Source organism: Pipra filicauda, unplaced genomic scaffold, assembly GCF_003945595.2.
Source record: "Pipra filicauda isolate LSUMZ 115617 unplaced genomic scaffold, ASM394559v2 scaffold3_size10097308_pilon, whole genome shotgun sequence".
Lineage (NCBI taxonomy): Eukaryota > Metazoa > Chordata > Aves > Passeriformes > Pipridae > Pipra > Pipra filicauda.
The window spans coordinates 1,781,832-1,796,558 of NW_024104532.1; the positions used below are offsets into that span (position 1 = coordinate 1,781,832).

At 38.4% G+C, this 14,727-nt stretch overlaps 1 protein-coding gene across 8 annotated transcripts in view; it reads right to left on the reverse strand.

The window, feature by feature from the left end:
* Window positions 1-14,727, reverse strand: part of EBF1 (EBF transcription factor 1) — a 274,664-nt gene that overhangs the window by 30,973 nt on the left and 228,964 nt on the right. For all 8 annotated transcript variants that reach the window (XM_027718755.2, XM_027718750.2, XM_027718754.2 and 5 more), the window contains exon 11: window positions 483-571. In XM_027718755.2, the coding sequence (XP_027574556.1) occupies window positions 483-571 (89 nt within the window). The remainder of the gene's footprint in view (window positions 1-482; window positions 572-14,727) is intronic.

The following is a 14,727-nucleotide window of genomic DNA, read 5'->3' on the forward strand; positions in this document are numbered from 1 at the left end:
ATAAAACAGTATATATAATCATTGTTATCCTAAACCAATACATGGTGCAGCAGCAATGGACACACATTCCCTCAAGATCCAAATAATTCGATTTTATCAATGGTGAAGTTCTCAGAATTATGCTGGCAAGTACTGCTGTGATACCGAAATCAAAAAGCATCATCCTCCTATGAATAAGCTGCTCAGTCCCAAAAGAGTAACCAGAAATCTGTTCATTTTAAGTACTTTAGAACACAAGAAAGATTTGCTTTTAACCAAGGCAAGAGCTATTGGAGTTAGTTGTGACTGAGAAGGTCACAGAAGTCTCCTAAGCCTGCAGTGGAAGTTGCTGATTGGGCTTTCTTGGTCATGCCTCTGTTTCAGCTTATCTGGGTTGGGTACCAAACCAGGACCATCACGTTTATAGAGTCTTGCACTTTCAGACAAAAACATGCAGTAACCATCTTTACCATATTTAATAAAACAATAAACTTCGTGCTGACCTTTGGCAAGCGTTCGGGGTCACCAGGGTGCCGGGGAATAACCTTCTGTAACCTTTGGAAACCATAGTCAATGGTGGGTTCGTTCAGAGCTGAAACAACAACAAACAACATCGTGATGTGACAAAGGCATCGCAAGCGGCTCCGCTGGGCTGTGACAATGGGCAAAGGCATCGAGAGACCAAGGAAGGACCACAGCACAATCCCCTTTTACTGAAATCAGCACACACTGTGACATTTTGGTTCAAGCACTATTTGAGGTTGTTTCTGGGGCTTTCGTTCAAACAGCAAACCAAACCTTACCACTTCAGTTCCTACAACAAGGTCACTGGAAAAATTTGGGAATGTTGCACACATCTTCCAAATAGGAAGCAATTATTTTGTCTGAAAGGTACAATAAAATTAATTTGAAAAATACTTTACACCCCATGTTTCGTGTTGGGTTTTTCCTCCTTATATATTATGAGGAAGGTCCTTTGTGATTGGAAGACCAAAGTAGTAACTATTCAGGAACCTTTCTTGTTCCAGACTTGATTATACGTGCAATGTTCACAGATGATTTTGTTGTGAAATACATGCATTTATCTTGGCAGAAGTTTTACTTTTTATTCATCAACACTGACTTCAGCAGCCCAGGCTCCAATCTGCACTAAACTGATCCAAAAGATTTAATGAATTAAAAAAAAATAAAAATCTATATTTTTACTTCTAGTCTTTGTCCAATAAAATGGAGGATAGGAATAGTGGAAGTGGAACACTGCATTAATGGAAGCTCTGATTGTGTCAAGCCTTTAAGCACATGCTTATCTGTAAGCACATACTTAAACCCATTTGCTTTCAACAAAGCAAATTTGAGCATATTATGTTTTTTATATGATTGCCTATAATTACAGGGGACTGCATTGAATGACCTTCTAGCTATATTTCCAGTCATATGATCACTTTAAAACTCAGATGTTAGTGAGACTTCAACATGTGCTTAAAATTTCCTAAGTGCTTTGGTGAACTGGAACAACAGTCAAGCATTCTTGAGCATCTCTAAACAACAGTGCATCTTGACTCTCCCATGCCAATAGAGATGGTGAAATTTTCCACAGCAATTTATTTGCAATTTTTTGAGTTAAATGGAAAAAAACCCCAACAATTCCAATCTGGATTTTTATATTTTCAGCCTTTTTTTGGTGGGAAAAAAAAGAATTTTTTTTCATTTTTTGAGTCACTTTAAAGTTTTTCTTATTGTCTTAGCTTATCAACTGCAAGCACAATTATTTCTTGCACAAGATCTGCTTACTAATTTATGAATATATCTTACACCTTTATGAAGGTCTTATTATGAACTTTATTATGTGGCTAGAATGATGCTATTAGAGTATTGCAAAGAGATTTAGCATCAAACTATATATCCCAGCCTCACTTCTGCAAGCACCCTCATGTGGCTCAGTGTTGCTTATCCCACAGCAAGTTACACAGCTCCATCACACTGATCAACATGGCACAACCTGTCCATACTTCCACATTTTAAGTGAATAGATCATTTTTTTGTACTCCTAAAATTAAAGATCTTCATGTGATCATGAAACTAATATATAATCCCTGGCTTGTTTTTAATTAATTGGTGTGCCATAACAAGCCCACAAAACAATCCCTTTAAATTATTACTTTTTTCAAACCACGTTTCAAATGGTCCTACTGGTAACCAAAGGGTCAGATTTTTATCTCCTTCTGGACCTTCAGTACATCCCACCCCCATAAGCAAATCCAGCAATGGTACTGCAAATTGAGGCAGAGCAATGTGGTGTAGGGGGGTGTGGACCTGCCCGACAGTGCTGAATCACAGCTGTGTGGCTGATGGGGACTGGCTGGAGAGGAACGTGGTCCAGCATTCCTCAAATATCAGAAAGGAATCTTCTGATCATATCCCAAAATTACTCTTGCAATATTATGGTAACACCAGATGAGAAGTCCTTCAGGATTCTACTTTCTGAGCTTTTCATTACCCAAGAGGTCAAGGCATCCCTCTAGTCTCCTTGTTTGGTTGGAGTTTTTCCATGCATTTCCTTTCATTGGAAATATCTGAATCTGATCTTTTATTTATATTCAGGTTATCATATGGAAGGGGTAAGAATAAGGCTTTTCCCCTGCCCTTTCCAGTTTTGGGATGGTTGGGCCTTTTTTCCACGATTCCTTTCACACCTTGACCTCTCTGTTGCACAGTTTCGCAGAAAATATCAGTTTACAGTACCTTGGTTTGCAAGCCCCTGGTTTCAGTACCTTCAAGTTACTTACAAGGCTTCTTGTGGATATGCTTAGTTTAAACCATCTTCAAGTTTTACAATAAATTAACACTATTTACATTTATTATCAAAATAACTGTTCACTGATAAGATAAAAAAAACCCCTACAGTTCAAATTTACATTTCTTCTGCAAATATGTTCAAAGATTTTTAGCATGGTTCTGCCAAATGTGTTTCTTCTCTAATTCAGTCTAGTTTATGGCCATTTTCCCTTTAGATCCTTTGGGAAAGTAGTTACTAAATTCTGCAGTATTATAAATGGAGGCCAGTTCTGAAATCCCCCCGAGTTAGCAGTCATTTTCTCATATCTTCCCACACATTCAACACATTTGAAATCCTCAGAGTATTTCCTCTGAGTATTTTCTGAACTAAATGACCAAAAAAAATGTTAACTTTATGGTCCAATCTCACAAGGCATCACACATCCTATGAGAGATAGTGAAAACTTTTTGCTTCAAATAGCTTCAGCTTTAGCTGAACGTTGGAGAGAGGCTGCACACAGCAATCTGCAGGATTGGGTCCTAAACTGTGGTTGTTAAATATCAGTTATTACTCTATAACCATTCAACCCTTTCAATATTAGATAAATAGGAAAAAAAAAAAAAAAGAAAATCTTTAGTTGCCTGAGCATGTAACCACAGACTGGACAATATCAGTCCTCCATTCCTTGTTCATTTACAACCCAAGTCAAAAGTAATTAGTCATCCCTCAAAGAAACAGATCTGTTTACATACTTAACCCCACCTTCAGCGCTAAAGCCACGCCAGTTTTGTGTCAGGAGCTGGCAAAACTCCAAAGCAAAGGGGATATTCTGATCTCCAAGCATTGCAGAAGAGCCAGAGCTCAGGCCACGGTCAGTGGCAGCTGATGGCCAAGGTCAGACAGCAGCTTCCTCCAGGGCTTTCCTCTGCCCCAGTACCTGTGACTGTTGAAGCCCATTCATAATAACACATTTCCCAGTGCTCTAATTCAAATAATGGGTTTTTTCCCCATGATTAGAAAAAAAGAATCGATAAGGAATACAAACTCTCTATTTGTGTTCTTGACATCCATACGTTAAAAACAAGCTACATGGTACTTAAAATGCATTCCCTTTACCCTATATTTTAAAAGTACTATTGAAAGTACTACTAACTTTAAAAAACTATGCTAAATTCAAATAGGTCCCAAGGCTAATGGAAGCAATTTGTATACCAACCCAAACTGACTGGCCCACTTTTCAAAATACAGGTATGATAATCTTGTGGTTTTAAAAGGACATTTAAATTGAAAGACTGTGAATTTAGTACATAATTATACCAATAGAACCCTTTAACTTGTCAACTTGTAAATCTAAAAGGCTATCAATCATTTCTAAAGAGGAAATAAACCTTAAAATTCTTTGATTGACAGTGCTTACTTTTTATGTGGAAAAAAAAAAAGGAGTAAAGTGGCCAGAAATCCATTTACAAAAGTACATTGTTTTACATAGGTGAGTAAAAAGCCAATAATTACACCTCCAAAAGACATATAAATCAAGGTAAGTACTTTTCCCTCACTTACATATTTTAAGTTGCAGTAAACTTCAGGTAACTTTTTATTAAAATACTTTTCGAAATGCAAAGCTTATTGAAGCCATTAATAGAGTAGCATTTTCATTTAAGCTAATATAATCATTTTTGCAAATACAAGATTTAAGCCATTTTTCTCCTTCCAAACAATAAACTTTCAGCCTGTCTCTTGTGTGAATTAACTAAAATTACACCCAGGTGTACAAAATCTGTCTATCTATCCTAGTGTATGAGTTAAGGCACAATATTTATTATTCTTACCATTTTATGAATTACTTCTTAAACCCTTGAGGAAGAACTTTCTTTCAAATTAGACTCTAACAGAATAAGCCATGAAGCTCTTTATTCAGCAAGTCTAAAGCCATAACTCATAAAATCTAAGGCTTTTAATCAAGAAAATGCACAATGTCAAAGGAAATAAGGATGTGTACATTATATTCATCTTTTCAAAGTCCAAATTATTTTTCAACAAAAATGCTGCTTATGCCTGTGAGAAAAAATGTTCCCATCATAACTACAATTTCAAATTCTTCACAAATAATTTTAATAACCACATGTAGATAATACACTATCTTTTAAAAGTCTCTTTTTTTTAACTAGTCAGTGGAGAGCTTTTTTTAATATTTCACGTAATGAATTCCTACTGTGTCAATAAAGCTTTGGTCGTTAATTGAATGACTGTCTGATGTATCTGAGAAAGGAATTTGTTTCTCTGGCCATGCTGCCAACTTACAGCAGAATGATCGACACTTAATATCAGCAATTAAAAGGACCTGTTCAAATATCATATGGAATTCGTAGCTTGGGGTAGTGTAGGAGAACTCTTCACCAAGGAAAACTCATTCAGCGAATGCAGAGAGTAATTGAATTAGACACATTTTAACATTATTATTCAAAGAAAAATAAACACACGCTACATAGAAGCATTATGGAAATATTCAGAATGTAAAACATATCCAGTTAATTTGTTTCCCATGCATTCATGGTTTCATTTATTCCTTTTATTTTTCAGTCCTTGTTTCTTTTTCATTCTATTTGACCCAGAACCAATGAGAAAGCAGCACTTAGACCTATGAACTTCCCTTATGCTTTTCTAGTGGAAAAGGCTGCAAGGAGAGGGAAAGGACTCTAAGGGCTCAAGTAACCAAAACCAAAAAAAGGTTGAAGACTACAAACAAATTTGCCTCAGGTCCACAGGTCTGACCGTCCCTATCTCAGAGGAGAAATCTGGTCTTGATTGTTTTAAGTGAAACACTCAGGGGAAGGCTGTAAACACTGCTGAGAAATAGCAGAATGGGGTTCGAGCAACTCCAACTGAGAGTAGTCACAAAAAAGTTGTGACTTTCAGCTCCTCACTGTTACCGAGCACGGACTCTCTGAAGGATGGAAGCAGGAGCTCCTGCCTCTTGCTGAGGCAAGATGTTGCCACAGAGCTGATCCGGGGTGTTTGCCTTCACTAACATATAGGGTTTCTGTTTCCAAGCTCTGGGTGATTTCTTCTACAAGCCCCTGACTCTTACAAAATAAAACATTGCCTCTAGAAGATGGGAATAGGACAGGAGAGACCATAGTAATGTCAAACTTCAGGCGCTAAAATGCCTTGCTAATGCCCTGATTTACAGCAATGATAATGAAAGATGTTACAAAGCAATATCTTGACACATCAGGCTGTAAGCAAACCCTACCCACCAACTCTTATGCATAGTGGCCTCTTTACTGATGGTCTACAAATACACCAAAAAAAAACCCACTTCAAAACCCCATCATCAAGTAAAAAAAAGTCTGTTTTGCAAATCTCTCAAAAGAAAAAGACTTTTCCTTTGCTAATTAAAGCTCCTTAAATGAAAACATGCAAGCATTTGAGCTATTTGTTGTTGTTGTTGTTGTTGTGAATTTGGCTTGCTTTTTTTAAAGTTTTCTTTCCACTGACTTTCCCTGGAGTGTTTATTCCCACAAGTGATGGAAAACGGAAGCGGGTGGGACAGCGAGAGCCTGCACAGAAAGGTCTGAGCTAGAAAGGCCCTTCCAAGGCTAACCCAGAATTTCCTTGCTTTTCTGATCTCACTTTAATCCCTCACTTAAAAATGCTCTTGTGCATTGAATTTCCATTTTTAAAATCAAACTGTGACATTGTGTCATTTTTTTAAATTAGAAATAGGGATATCTGAAAAAATGTAATTCCTACATTTTATTGCCATTCAATGGCCCAACAGACACCACATGCATGTGTCAAGAAATAAGAAAAATAAAGAGCTGTGTCAAATGACAAATCTAACACATAGATCTCCTGAGTTTCCCTAGTGACTGCTCTTTACTTGAACTAAAAATGCAATAGGCCAGCTCCACTGTGTTCATCAGTGTTATTACAAACATGATAGACAGCATGATATTTTCTTCCTGAAAACAATTTTTCTTCAGCAACTAAGAACCAGAGGATTTATTTCCTTCCCACCCAGCCCACTCTCTGCCACCAGTGGAGGTGCTGAAGATGCAAGGAATGCATGTCTTGAGCCCTAATTTTTTATGAAAGCTACAGGATGAAATTACTAGATTTGCCTAGCAAGAATCATATATTGGTTTCTCAAAACACATTAACTCAGAATGTTCACTCTTAGCAACCTGCAATCTAGCTTGGAAAAAAAAAGTCAAACAATTTGTGAGCTTCACAGTTTCTTCTTCCTCTGACTGCACTGACCTCTTGTCTAATGGGGAAGATTAGGCCTTAAGGGAGTCTGAAACAGAGTCCAGTTTCAGGCACTGGAATTTAAACATACCAATTTCACAACAGGCTGGTAGAATTCACTGGGGATATGTATACAGAGGGACAGAAGGAAATTAATGCATGTTGGTTACTTCATCATTTAACCTACTTGTCTAGGTTAATTGATGCACCTTTGGCTGTTATTATAAATGGCAAAGAAGAGCATTTACACGTGAATATTTTCCAATTTTTCAGACACATTCTGGTACTGCACATGAACATGCAGCAACAGATTTACTGAAAATGGCTGGCTCTCAATGGCTTGCCCCTTCATTTAAATAAATAAAAATATGTGTACACATACACACAAGCACAAAAATGTATCCAAGCCAAGATTTAAAATAATGGGTGCATAAGGTTAGCTATAAGACCTATATTTAGACCTACTTTAAAACATTTTGAAAAGAAAGACACTGCATTTATTTTTAAACTTTGGCTCAGAAACAGATGCAGAGATGTACCATAGAGAGTGTGGGAGATGCTAAACTGTCACCTCATGTAACCTTTCCTTTCATTCTCTACTATGCATATTTTCAAGATTTTTCCTTTGCATGGACTCCTCAAATTCTACAATGTAGGGGCAGACACCTTTAAAATTGTCATAGGGATAATTTTGTATTATATACAGGAAGTTTTTTTCTTTTTGTCACCCTTCACAAACTCCTTTGGGGTAGACAGCATTGAAAACCACCGTTGAAACATGTTTTCATGCAGAAATATTTCCTTTTGAGTAATGCCTGTCTTGCTTTTAACCTTGTTATTTCTCATCTTCTCTTCAGATTATTAAAAAAATAATTATTACCAAGGGATGCATAAAGAAAAACTCAGTGTCCTGCCTGAATGCCAAAGGCATTCCTATCAGAAAGCATCTTAGTCTAAATTTGGCTGTTTCTCAGAATTGTAGACTTCTGACGTGCAAGTGCACTATGGTCAAAGCAAAAAGAATCTTCAAGAGAGAAAACTGGAAAAACACCAGCTATCACATCCAAAATCTTTGAAAATGAGATTCACAGAGAAACACAAGTAGAGCTGAATCATAAAAATGAGATGAACTATGCCTAGCTGTAATGAACATTATAGGTGTGGTGCTCTTGAAAGGGACTGACCTGCTATGAGGTTTAATTTAGGTCTTTAACCCCTCTCCGTAACTAAGGTTAAATCCCTTGAGAAAACAATAGTTTCCAAACATATTTATTTCTAAATATTAACTTTGATTTGTCTACATGAAATTGTGATAAGGTTACTCACTCGAAAGCAAAAGGACCATTTTGAACATACTCTTGATGGTGCAGCAAATAGTTTAAAATTAAAACAGTTGGGTTTGTTCTTTGCTAGTTTGTAACATTTAAATAGAAATGTATAATTTGAGAGCTCTCACAAGTTTCTGATTTTAGCAGCAGATATATCACCTGCTTCTATAATTGTTCAGGGTTGGGGTTTTTTTGCAAAAATTTTGACAATAACTGTTATCAAGGGTAAAAAAAAAATAGTACCAGCCTGTCTGATAAACATGTTTCCCTGCCCTCACACCCCAGTGAGCACTGTGACACTATACTTTTATCATCTAGTGTGTGCTCAGAATGAGCTTAGAACAGCAATTGCCAGGAATAGGCAGGCGATAAACTGCATTGATTTAACACATCTTGTTTTCAATCATGCTCGGATTTTCTGAGCACGCATTTTTCCTGTACTTCAGCTTGTAGCTTTTATCTGACGAGCTGATCCCTTTTCACTGGAAAATGAAAAGGTCGCACAATAAGACACGGTTTACTGGAACTTGAGCACGCACCAGGGAAAGTATTTTAGATAAATACTGTCAGACATAGTGGAGCTGAATTTCAACAACACAATTGCTAAACAACAATACTTATTACTCTCTAGAACAAGCCTACAAGCAACTTACAGCTCACAGCAGGGGAGATCTCAGAGTTAGGCTCAATAGTTAAAGAAATCTTATTCAAGCCTGTTTAAAGATGCAGCATTGCTTTTGCCTTACATGCACCAACTAGCTGTACCTCAGGACCAAGCTAAATGCCCCCTCAGATGCTTTAATAGGCAACTTATAAATAAAGGAAAACCACATCAATGACTTTTCTTATTCTTTTGTCTTTTTTTTGGCAGAAAGGTGATTGACTACATGCTTGATTTAATTTAATCAAATGGAGTACAGGGTGGTGGTAAAAATAAAATTATCCAAATGTGAAACTAATTTAACTGAAACTAATTCATTAACCAAGGTGAGCTTCTGAGGAGGTCAGTAAACAAACAAGGAGTAATATGGCATGAACCATCTACCAATGGCCAAGGTACAGTAGGCTCATAAGAATAATTCATTTCTCTCCTCCCTCTGAGGTGGCTGCAATGATCTTGACCAATATAGCACTGAAAGCAAAATATCCTCAATTATTCCTACAAGAAGGGGTAAAGAAAATTTACAAGATACCCTTTACTGCACTGATTACACCCAAGAAAAGATCTCACCAAGTCAACAGGCAATCTGACTTCATTTTCTTCCTCAGCCTAAGTTGACTAACACCCTTCTCCCCATGTGGGCTCTCTCAGAACTCATTTACAGGTACTTCCGCACCACTGTCAAAAAGCATGTAACCACTCTTACACAGCAAAAGTGCTGCAAACAGGTGAAAAGTCCTTCCTGCCTTTTCTCTTCTCCATGGTATATCTGGTGACCAGTGTCAGGACCCAAGAGAATGGCCTGAAGTTGTGTCAGGGGAGGTTCAGGTTGGATATTAGAAAAAGGTTCTTCACCCGGAATGTGGTTGGGCACTGGAACAGGGAAGCGGTCACAGCACCAAGACTGACAGAGCTCAAGAAGTGTTTGGACAATACTCTCGGGCACATGGCTGGTCCTGTGCAGGGCCAGGAGTTGGACTCAGTGATCCTTGTGGGTCCCTTCCTACTCAGCATATTCTGTGATTCTGTGATCATTCATCACTTTTGCTTACAATTATATACTTTTGCTTACAATCTCTGCAAGATGGGGGTAGGAAACTCCAGCCTGTGATCCAATCTGCACTTCTGAAGAAAGCAGCCATGCCCTCCAGGCAGCCAATCACCAAGACACAGCTGCTGGCTCAGCTTAGCTATACAAGTAATGAGACACAGGGATACCACCTATTCTTTAGGAAAGTTGCAATACAGAGGGAAGTCCCAAAATCAGAGCATCATCCCCACAAACCTCCTTCCCATTTATCTATCAGCAACGTCAGTGCAAAAGAGGTGCAAAATATTTCTGTTTTCTTCGCTCCTCCTTTAATGTGCTTATTAGTCATTTGGGTCCACCATAAACTCATCTTAAATTCACTTTGTCCAAGATCCTGAACCAGTTTAAAGCAGAATCATTGTGGCAATTTTTGTGAAACTATACTGCTACTGACTGGAGCTTAGTTAGCCTATTGCATATACACATCAGATAGCCTAGTCTCCAGCTCTAGTCAGATTCATTCATCTTTTTCAGATATTATGCTCACATTGTAGGACTTACAGAAAGAATATGGTAAATATTATTTAAATCACATTTTGAATTATAATTTGAAATAGGCAAGTCACAAGCAAAGGAATAGACCTCAAGAAAAATATAAAGTAAAATCCAACTTTGCATGCAATGCCATTTTACAATCAGCCTCATGAGCCTGACTGCGAGAGAACTCACACAAGCATTGATTTCTTCCTCTCACCTGGCAAGTTTTTTTTTTTGCTAGACGAGTAAGTTGAAAATCCGTGCTGCATTTTAGGGTTATCTCATGCAACACGGGCAGAATTCTGATATGTCTTCTCCATTAAGTGCTCATAATCCCAGAAATGAAAGTAACTCATTTCTTCCCAGGGTGCCTGTTAACTGAGAAACTCATCTTAATTGAATGCGCAGATCAGTTAACCATCTTCAGATTCGCAAGCCATTAGTGCCCCATTTGCACAGCAGCTCTGCTGGCAGGTCTCCTCCCAGCCCCGCGCTCAGGGGGGATCGGAGGTTCAGCGAAGGAGGGGAGGTGCTGGAGGGGATGAGCAAAGCACCGTCAAGGGCTTATGCTCATGACAAAATGAGTGCTCTGGGGCTGAACAGGCTTTTGCTAAATTATCGGCGGTAGATCACCTTGCCAGTCAATTACAGGGGAATCAACAAATACTGCAGCTATACTGCAGCTCTGCCCCCAAATACGAGTTAAATAGCCTTGGAACACGCCTATAGAGAGATCACTAATCTGGAATCTGGAGCCTCACAGGCATAAGAGAAGAGGAATTAAAAATAATTGCTTATATCACTCCCTTTGCATCTTGCCTCTCTTCCACCCTCACAATTTACCATCTAGAAAATACTTGGTAAACCAGTGAAGATGAGTATGGAAATTAAAATATCTGAAGTGCAACTGTTTCCCTATAAAGCTGACGCTTCAAGAATAAGCCGCAAAAGGCAAGGAAAAGACGATCCAGACTGAAACTCACAGTCCTGTCATGACACACTTGCAATGTTTCATTCACAGTGGGAGTGAACTGACCTTTGGTTCTTCACTGCTGAGTCCGGGATATGCAGCAAAACATCTCAGCTGCTTGGTGGCACCCCAAAGCAGTAACCACACCCCTGTGCTCATCAGCACTTGTTCATCAACTAACTGACACTGTTCTGAGGGAGCTGAAACTTTTCTGCACTCCAGTAGGGCTCACCAAAATTAACCATTTTACTTTTAATAGGATTTTAAAAATATTGTGGTTTGGATTAATTTTTCCTGAGTTGGAAATATTACAGTTTCCCTAATTCAACAGAGAGGTAGAATAAACAGATTAAAGACTGCGACCAGAAAATTATTAGAGAATAGAGTGAAAAATATAAAGTTACCCTAACCCTAACCCTGATACCATCACACAGGTTTATAATCATGAATTTTCATCTGTTTATTTACAATTTTTTTAGGTATCATTGGCAGCCTATAGGAAAATTCAGATCCCAGCTCTGAAGTTATCAATAAAATACCTTTCAAGTAGCATAGTATTACCATTTTCTCATGTATAAAACAAATACCTGCCTTCCATCCAATTCAAAACAAAAGCAAATCCCAGTGTAATAGATTACATTATTCTGCATAATTTTTTTCCAGTAGATTTCATAAGAATTGTTGTCATAAAAAATTGCCACCAAAATATATGTGTATTGTACTAATATGCCTCAAAGTTCAATACCGACACAAACAGTATCATCAGGTGATAAAAACAAAGATGCTGCAAGTGTGACATGAAAAAAAGAGTATTCAAATGTTAAAATCTAATTTAGCAATTTGCAAATTGCTACTCTAAAAGGAGGAATTTAGCATTAATCTTGCTGGAAGTGGCATATTTATCAGTAACTGATTTGTAGCTTTCCAGGCAGTAAGCAATGGATATAAATACACTTCTGGGTCCATCAGCACTATGCAAGAATGCGCTTAAACAGACAAACTCACTAAGGCCCTGAGTGAGCAAAGTATTAAGCACCTGCCTGCCAGAGTTAATTAGTCTGCGCAGAGCAAAGCACCCGATGCTTCTGCTCCTGCTCCAATCCAGCTCCATCACAACCGCCCTGGGGCATCCCTGCTTCCTGCTCTCCTAGGTGGTGTATCAAAAACTTCAGTGAAGCTCTTCCTTCCTCCATGATCCCACTCCATGCCAAGCCCATGGTCTTGCTATCCAACCACTCGTGGTAAGGAAACCTTCGCTCACCAAGGAGGACACAGGGACGGGGTGGGGAGGAGCAGCCTCCCGCTCCATCCCTTGGCGCTGCACACTTAGAGAGGAGCTACTAGTCTTGCATTTGGCTCCTCTGCAAAGCAGCCACAAAGGCTTTTGGACACTGGCTCTGTGCAAGGGAGAATTTGCAAAAATGTCCAATGTCTTGGGCTTCTGAGAATATCACTTTGATTTTGTGCTGAAAAGCCTGTGCTGGTGCCTGGCAGCCTGTGTGTGTCACTGGGCAGAGTCAGGGAGGCATGGCCCACACCTTAGATGGACTCTAAAGTAAGAAGATTCCCACTAGTGGAGTTCACTCACTGTACTGTCATTGATTTTTACATTCTCTTCCCTGTCTGAGTGGATGATCCACATTCAGTGGCAAAGGCAGTTATTAAAAATAAATCTAAGTTGTAGTCAATTGAGTACAAAAATGGACAAGGTATTGTGCATCCTGCTGGAGCAGATGGATCCTCACTCATCAAAGCCAAAGCTGGGAGAGACACAGCAATGATATTTAAGTCTAGGACATGCAAGCTGGTAGATGCTTTTCCCAAGCAGCAAAGGAAAATCTAATGTCACGTTTTTCTTCCAAACTTTGCTTGTTGCACAAAACAAAAGTGAATGAGCAAAAGAGGCAAAAAAATCCCACGAGATTACCCTGCTCTACCTGTCAGTCTCCTTTGTTCCCTTTCATTCTGTAATTCTGCAACCCCCCCCAACAGCATAACAAAGTCCCCTTCAAAAACTACTATTTCAGTAGTTTATAACAAGTATAAAGTAAAACATGTACTGAAACACTCATAAAAGGAAACTAAATACATCATCTCCTGGGCACCCAGAACAAAACTGGAAAGAAATACTTTTTTTTAACATTCAAATATTCTCATATTAAATAATTGGAAAGGGAGAGGTCCAACTCTACTTTACAGCTTGTTATGCTGTGAAATACCATATTATTCTATAGGCAGCATTCATCTTCCTTCAGCTAAACTGACCCACTGAACTCTGGTGTGTCAGATGGCAGAATTTAGTTTCAAATACTCTTAAAAAAGCAGTCAGGGTTGATTTTTATTACATTTAACTACTAAGCATGCAAATCATTATTTATTATTGGTTAGGCTTTCAAATCCCACTGGATGAAAGAACACATTACATGATTTGTTCAGAAATTTTTTTTTTTTAGCATTAAAAGCTCTGTATTTCAATCAGATTATGGTTGTGGAGACCTTAAGTTTCAAGGTATTTCCCCTGCAAAAAAGATGTATTTCCAATAGCAAGAGTGAAGTGACCCTCTTTGTTGTGTACCTATGCAGTGATTTTTTGCCCTAGTAGAAGAACTCTTTCCACATTATTTGGCACCATACATTCCTTGTAATTTATAGTTGTCCTGAATTATTTCTCAGTTTTAGAGCTGGGGAACAAATAACCACAAAGCCATAAAATTTAGGTACCTATGCCTATTTAAAAATCCCAGCAGGCACCTAAATGAACTTTCAGAACTGTAAATGCAATTAAAATTCTGACTGTAAGTAACAGAGTCAAAATTACAAAAGAAGCCTGAGATTAAAAACAGGGGTTTCTGCCATTGGATGATGAGCTGCTGCTCACCAGTGCTGTGGACCTGCAGTTTGCACTGTCTGGTAGTGTCAGGCAACACCGAGATCCTGCTATTGTTCAAGTTTTAGTGGAATAAATCTGTGAATAATCACAAGGTTCCAAATTCAAAATTCATTATTTTGTGCTGTGCTGGGCAAGGGTAAAGAGTTGCCCGTTGGGCACAATTTCTCAGTAGCAAACTGCGTAGGAAAGGAGCTGTGAGTCAATGATAACCTCCCCTTCATAAGCACATAAAGTTTTCTAACTTCAAAAGGCATTGATGAGTAAAAATTAGTATCTGCCCAACACTGCACTATTGCCTTCAAGTA